Below are 6984 nucleotides of genomic sequence, written 5' to 3'. Positions count from 1 at the left end.
GAGTTTATCAGGCTTTTTGATTACTAACTTACCAAGAATTTCTCATATTTTATATTACCAACTTACCAATAATTGGTCAAATTGATATAATCCATATAGATTTTAGTTAGTTATTTCTAGATTTTAAGTACCATATAATTTAAATAAAAAGTTAGGAAACTTAATTATCTCATACTACTACCCCTTAATTTTTTTAAAGTATAATAAACGTAAAACATTAACGTTAATACAAGTTAACAAAAACACGCAATAATCACAATTAATAACAACTAACAAATAAACTTACATGTATCAAATATACCACTTTACATCTAACATTAAGTTTTCTACAAACTAAAAATAATGATTTCAAGCAAAAGAGCAATGCTCTCTAGATGAATCACAAGGAAGAAAAACTTATAATTATTAAACTAATTATTATAATTGTTATTATTAGTATTCCCAGTAGTGTAAAATGGGACTAAAACTAGTATTGCTCAAATCCACAGAATTAGTTAAAGCAACGGGAAGTTCAGTAAACGCGCCTGTTACGCGCGTTTAAACACCTACTTCCTTATTCTTCAAAGCAGTGTTTGGTTAGTATATCCAAAAAAGGAAAAATTCCATGCAAAATCCCTTCATAACCCACACACTCTTCACTTATTAGCTCATAATAATCACACTCTTTTCATACTAATTTTCCTTAATTGCCCCTATTAATTACCTTCCCATCTACAATTAAAACCCATTCCTTTATAAGCACAAAAAAAACATTACCACTTCTCACTCACTCTCTATCTAATTTCAATTGAAACGCCTTTTTATATTTTTTTAATTTAGTGTGTGTTTGTGTGTGTTTAATGGCGGTTGTACCACCTCCGTCATCGTTGTACGTTGGTGATCTTCATCAGGATGTTACAGATGGACAATTATTTGATGCATTTTCAGAGTTTAAAAGCCTAGCTTCTGTTAGAATCTGCCGTGATTCATCTACTGGACGTTCACTCTGTTACGGCTACGTTAACTTTGTTTCTCCACAGGACGGTATATACTTATATATATACTTCTCTCTCTATATATGTGTGTGTTTTTGTTTTTGTTTGATTGTTTTGTGATGTGTATCTGCATTGATTGTTTAGGTTATGTGGTTATATGCGTCTTGTTTATATCGATTTAGAAATGCTGCTTTGTTTGATCGGTTTTTGAATTCATTTTATTTTGATTTTTGATTTGCATGAGTCGAATTTTGATCAGGATTTCGTTTTTTTTTTTTTTTTTTTTTTTTTGGTCATGATTGATAAATCAATAACTTTTTCCTTTTTAGTTTTATTCTATTTTCCATTAATTGATAATTGAATAGACTCTGATATACAAGTTTTTTTGTCATGATTTATCAATCGATAATTTTTTTATTTTTTTTAACATTAATCGATAATTGAGAAGACTTTGATATACAAGTTTTGTGTGCTGGTTGATCGATCGATAACAATGTAGACTTCGATATACAAGTTTTGTGTGCTGGTTGATCGATCGATAACAATGTAGAATTCGATATACAAGTTTTGTGTTTTGATTGATCAATCGATAAATTTAGACTTTGATATACAAGTTTTGTGTTATGGTTGATCAGTCGATAACAATGTAGACTTCGATATACAAGTTTTATGTCATGATTGATCAATGGATAACTGAGTAGAATCTATATACAAGTTTTTTTGTTACAATTGATGAAATTGTAACTGAATAGACTCTGATATACAAGTTTTGTATCATGACTGATCAATCAAAAACTGAATAGACTCTGATATACAAGTTTTGTGTCATGACTGATGGACAAAATATACAAGTTTTGTGATTTTTGGCTGTTATTTAAATAAATGTATCAATAGAATAATCACATTGTCTGAGAGTGAGGAAAAGATAGACATTGGATGGTCTTAGTGATTCCAAATCTAAGTCCTGTTAATAATTTTTGAGTAATTGCTTTTGTTGTCTAATTGCTTTGTCCTTTTTGGAAAGTTGAGAGACTCTATCAACACAAACTTCATCAACTTTAGTTTAGTTGCTTTTATGGGCTAACAGCCCGTATCATTTATGGAATGTTGTGGATAAGTGGATATGATCTGACCTGCGATTTTGAAGTCCAAGCATGAGCTAACCTTTTGTGATTGTGTTCAATGTGCTATTTAAGTTTTCTCACTGATGGCTGATTATCATTGTTGTTTTTTCCTGCCATGTGATATCTGCTCAGGAACTTTGTTGTGCTTAGTATTTATAACACTTCCATTTAAGCATTTATAACACTTCCATTTATTGGACGAACAAGATTTTAGGGACAACGATAATGCTGTTTAATTAGTTTTGTCTTGTATGAACTTTTGTTGTATATGATTGACCTTTTTTGGAAATACTGCATGGATTGACTTTTGACTTGGAAAGCTTCTTGTTTTTTCTGAAAAATATGAGCAGCTATACGCGCTATTGAGGTGAAAAATAACTCCATTCTCAATGGGAAAGTTATGAGGGTTAGTTGGTCTCTGCGTGACCCTGATGCGAGACGAAGTGGAAAAGGAAACGTTTTCATCAAGGTATCATTGTCCTTTGACTGAGTGAATAGTATTCAATTGATTTGATATCTTAACAGGTTCTCTATTTTGATTTGTACATCCAATTGTAATATTACAGAATTTAAGTGATACAGTTGACAACCTGAAGCTTCAAGAAATGTTTCAAAAGTTTGGAAATATCTTATCTTGTAAAGTTGTCACTTCTGAGGATGGAAAGAGTAAAGGATATGGCTTTGTTCAGTTTGGGTCGGAGGAGTCCGCGAGTGCTGCTATTGAGAAGCTTAATGGGTCCATGGTTGGAGACAAGCAGATGTATGACCATTTCCATATTCGTTGCAATCATCTAGCTTTCCATATTGCAATTATGATGACCTTAGATGAATCAATTATTTTTATGCTTACCCGCTTCTTATCTTAGTCTATGTATTTATATATCTTGTAACATTGATGGCATAGGTATGTTGGTAAGTTTGTCAAAAAGACTGACCGGATTTTGCCCAATCCTGATGCTAAATATACAAATTTGTACTTCAAGAACCTGGACCTTGACATCTCAGAGGAGCATCTTAGAGAAAAGTTCTCTGGGTTTGGGAAGATTATTAGCTTGGTCATTTCAAAAGATGAGAATGGAGGTTCAAAAGGTTTTGGATTTGTGAACTTTGACGATCCTGATGATGCTAGGAAAGCAATGGAAGCTATGAATGGATCACCAGTTGGTAAGTCATGGCTTTGTGATGCTGTTGTATTCTCAAATGTGACTGAAGCCATGCCATTTATAATTTTGTGTGGTGACATGTATTCATTGAGTAGGCTCCAAGACCCTGTATGTAGCCAGAGCACAAAAGAAAGCAGAGCGCGAACAACTTCTGAAGCGCCTGTTTGAGGAGAGAAGGAAAGAACAGATAATGAAATACCAGGTACTTATTCTCATTTCATAATAACAAGAACAGAAATAATTATTTATGAAATTACTTGAATTGTCATTTCAGGGTTCAAATGTGTATGTCAAGAATATTGATGATGATGTCTCCGATAATGAGCTGCGCGAACTGTTTGGCCAATGCGGCACAATTACTTCTGTGAAAATTATGCAAGATGAAAAAGGTTTGAGTAAGGGTTTTGGATTTGTATGCTTTTCCACAGCAGAGGAGGCCTATAAAGCCGTGAACGCTTTTCACGGTGAGTCTTAAATCTTTTAATATGCTCCAGATCATAGTGAATAACTAGGCGCTGAATTTGAATTCATACGAGGTAGCATGCACCATAAATTCTGATGTCACATGCTTCAATCTTTTATTTCTTCCCTGTGATTTTTTCGAGCACCAATAAAATTCAGGAATATATGTTTATTGATAGAGGAGTCAGGCCAGGCCTGTGTATACTATTGGTCAAAATATATGTTTATGTTTTTATATCACCCCATGCTTGCATCAGTACAGTTGTCACCCAATAAAGGTGCTTCAATTTTGGAAAGTCTATTTTCTTGTCCGTTTCCTCTTTCGCATTCTTCACCTACTCTTCAATGTACAGACAATTTCCATTCTTGAATTGAGTGATTTAAATGTCATATGATTAAATAGGTGTCATGATCTTTTAGTTTCCAATTCGTCATTAAGTGATTACACTGTATGATATGCTAGTGTTGTAGAACTATGCCCTCAAAGTATTCAATAGTTGAGAGTTACAGGTCCTGGTATATGAGCTTTATTGTTTGTAATATGTTGCACAGGACTTATGTTGCACCGAAAGCCGTTATATGTGGCTATTGCTCAAAGGAAAGAGGAAAGACAGGCCCAGCTACAACTATATTATGCACAACGGATTGCCGGGCTAACAGGACCTTCAGCTATGTTTCCTGGTGCATATCCTCCTCTTTACTACCCAACCGCTGGTGTTGTTCCTCAGTTGCCAACACGGCCTGGGATGATGTATCAGGCTCTCGGTATGAGGCCAGGTTGGGGCACTAATGGGTTCACAAACACCACCAGACCTGCCTTTCAACCTTCTCCAGTTCCCATGGTTAGTCCTTGTAAACAGTCACAGCACTTGGGACCTGTACTTTCTCCACTTCTTGAAGTTTTTTTTTATGGTCGATTGGGTTCATAATTGAATGCACATATATTTATCGTGTTAGCAGCACTTCCCGACATGTTAAACTGAATTGACATGCTATAGTTTAGACTTGTCATGAAGGAAGTTACAGCTTGCATCTTATTTTTCAGATCCCTAATGCTTCTCGACAGCACCGGCAGAACAGGGGAAGGATGAATGGGCATATGTCAGCTTCGAACGTGACCAATGCGCAGCAATCAGGTCAATCAGCGGTGTCATCGAAAGAATCTACCAATTTTCAGGTGGTTGAACCTCCTTATCTGTTTTACATAAATTGAAATCTTTGATATCCAAATATTAGTGAATTGGTTGTACAACAGAGGTTTTCAAAAGTTCCATCTTAGAATTATTAGGTTGAAACTGTTTTATCATCCAAAGTTTGACATTTGAAGCTTCCACAAATTATGAGCTTGCGTTTAGGTGGAAAGGGATTAATTATGTTTAAATTCATAGTTCAGGTGGAGAATTTATTTCTTCAAAGAAGCATAAAGATATTCCATTCTCAATTTTGTGTAGCTATTCATGATTTTTGGCGTCGATAGTATAATTTTTTACAAAAGCTTTGAACACTTTGTATAGCCCTTGCACTCGCTGGTCTGGATTATCAATTAACTTTGTTATCCTCTAGTCTTAGGCATGATGTGGCCATAGGTCGTTTTGTTTAAGACAGTTAAGCTGGGGGTTTGCTATGAATCCTCTTTTCTCCTGTTGGAGTAAAGAGGGCATCTACATGAGATAGCTGCGTGTTAATATCTTCTATTATCGATTAGAATTCTTTCGTCTAGTAAATTGATACTTATATTTCCTTTTATAATCACTTAAAAAACCTAGTACTACATTTAAAAAGATAAGAGCTGGTGTTGCCGTTTATAATTTTGGAGAACTTTGTTTTAAACTTTAGAGATAAGGGGCTTAAACTTTAGTTGTGAACATATAAGCTATAAACTCCTACTGTTATTGAATGGCTTGACCTAGCAAGAATTAGTCGAAAAAATTGTAAAGTATTTGCTTGATTGGTGGCCGGCATAAGTATCACTAAATACTCCCGAAATTTTGCATGCTTGCAGCGTGGTGGGCCGGTCAAATATGTGCCCAATGGTCGCGCTCGTGACATGAACAAAGGATCTTTTGTATCAAATGCTGGTTCCGCCGCTGTTGGATCAGCTGCCGAAGGATCTGAAATGCTGAGTACCTTGCTTGCTGCTGCTGCTCCTGAGCAGCAGAAACAGATACTTGGAGAGCACCTTTATCCCCTTGTCAGTCAACATAAGGTGAATTTCTTTCTTGTGTAATAGCTACTGTCTGTATTGCTGAAATGCCAAATAATTTTAAGAGTGCTGCTGGTTTATTGGTTCTTTTAACCAGAACCAATAGATTGGAGAAACACTTAAATCCATCACAAACTAATCTCTTAGTTTAGTGATCTGTCAAGAAGCTCCTTGAAGCTGTATAGTCTTGTACTCTTGTTTCTTATTTGCAACCAGTCTAACCTCAGTTAGTGGTCTTAGCAAAGCCATCTTAATAACTGAAGTTACATGGTTTCTGCAGCCCGAGCTTGCTGCGAAGATAACTGGAATGCTCTTGGAGATGGACAACGCTGAGCTACTATTATTGTTGGAGTCACCAGAATCTTTGGTGACCAAGGTGGAGGAAGCTGTTGAGGTGCTCAAGCTCTCTAAGGCTAAAGTTTCTAGCCAAGAGTCGCATCACCCAAGTTTTCTTTCTGCAGAAGTTGCGGTCAACTGAGCAATGCAGCTGTGATATTTTTATCTTTAGTGAAGATAGAGGTTTCGTGGAGGTTTAGTTAAGTTAGGTTATAGAGTAAGCTGGGTTGCTATACGGCGACCCTCGTCTCCTTGTCTGCATGGAGATTCTCATTTCTGCTTTATCGCGGAATAGACCATCTCTATTTACCTTCATTATGAGGGATTTACTAGAGTCCTTATATGACTTTATATTATACTCCTAAGTTTTAATGCAGACCTTTTAAAAACTTTATGATGAAGTGTTTCTTTTAATTTTGTCTTAAGTTTATTCTCTAGATGAATTTTGGTGAATGCATCTGCTTTAGTTTGTCTAGAAGCCAGTGAACTGTCATATTTTCATGGTAGAAAATCTGGTGGAAGCAGTCATACTAATTCATTTCCTTTGCTGAAATACTTCAATAGAAGTCTAGATTACTCATTGCTACAGGCAGTGGTAAGAATCCAACATCTCGAATTTGAGATGGCGTTAAAAACATGTTATCGAAAGTTACTTTTTTCTGCCATAATTTTCTTACTTCAACAAATATCGAATCAAAACACAAGCTTACATATATGGGAAC

At 35.4% G+C, this 6984-nt stretch overlaps 1 protein-coding gene across 2 annotated transcripts; it reads left to right on the top strand.

The window, feature by feature from the left end:
- The first annotated feature begins 665 nt into the window (after window positions 1–665).
- Window positions 666–6659, top strand: LOC132049667 (polyadenylate-binding protein 7-like). Of its 2 annotated transcripts, none has more exons than XM_059440562.1 (10): window positions 666–1023; window positions 2449–2567; window positions 2665–2858; window positions 3003–3262; window positions 3354–3463; window positions 3536–3725; window positions 4276–4565; window positions 4769–4900; window positions 5726–5929; window positions 6207–6659. In XM_059440562.1, the coding sequence occupies exons 1-10, from the start codon at window positions 840–842 to the stop codon at window positions 6402–6404; spliced, it is 1881 nt and encodes a 626-aa protein (XP_059296545.1). In that variant the 5' UTR covers window positions 666–839; the 3' UTR covers window positions 6405–6659. The 2 variants fall into 2 exon arrangements, with proteins under 2 accessions (XP_059296545.1, XP_059296546.1); XM_059440563.1 differs by having other exon boundaries at window positions 667–1023; window positions 3357–3463.
- Window positions 6660–6984: the final 325 nt, after the last annotated feature.

Source organism: Lycium ferocissimum, chromosome 3 (genome assembly GCF_029784015.1).
Source record: "Lycium ferocissimum isolate CSIRO_LF1 chromosome 3, AGI_CSIRO_Lferr_CH_V1, whole genome shotgun sequence".
NCBI lineage: Eukaryota > Viridiplantae > Streptophyta > Magnoliopsida > Solanales > Solanaceae > Lycium > Lycium ferocissimum.
The sequence above is the reverse complement of the archived record's forward strand: the minus strand, read 5'-3'. Positions and strand labels throughout refer to the sequence as shown.

Excerpts from the sequence above, each read along its gene's own strand:
- LOC132049667 (XM_059440562.1), top strand. The coding sequence starts at position 840 with ATGGCGGTTGTACCACCTCCGTCATCGTTGTACGTTGGTGATCTTCAT. Across the intron at positions 2,568-2,664 it reads AAGGAAACGTTTTCATCAAG|AATTTAAGTGATACAGTTGA; the intron begins GTATCATTGTCC and ends GTAATATTACAG. Across the intron at positions 4,901-5,725 it reads AAGAATCTACCAATTTTCAG|CGTGGTGGGCCGGTCAAATA; the intron begins GTGGTTGAACCT and ends GCATGCTTGCAG.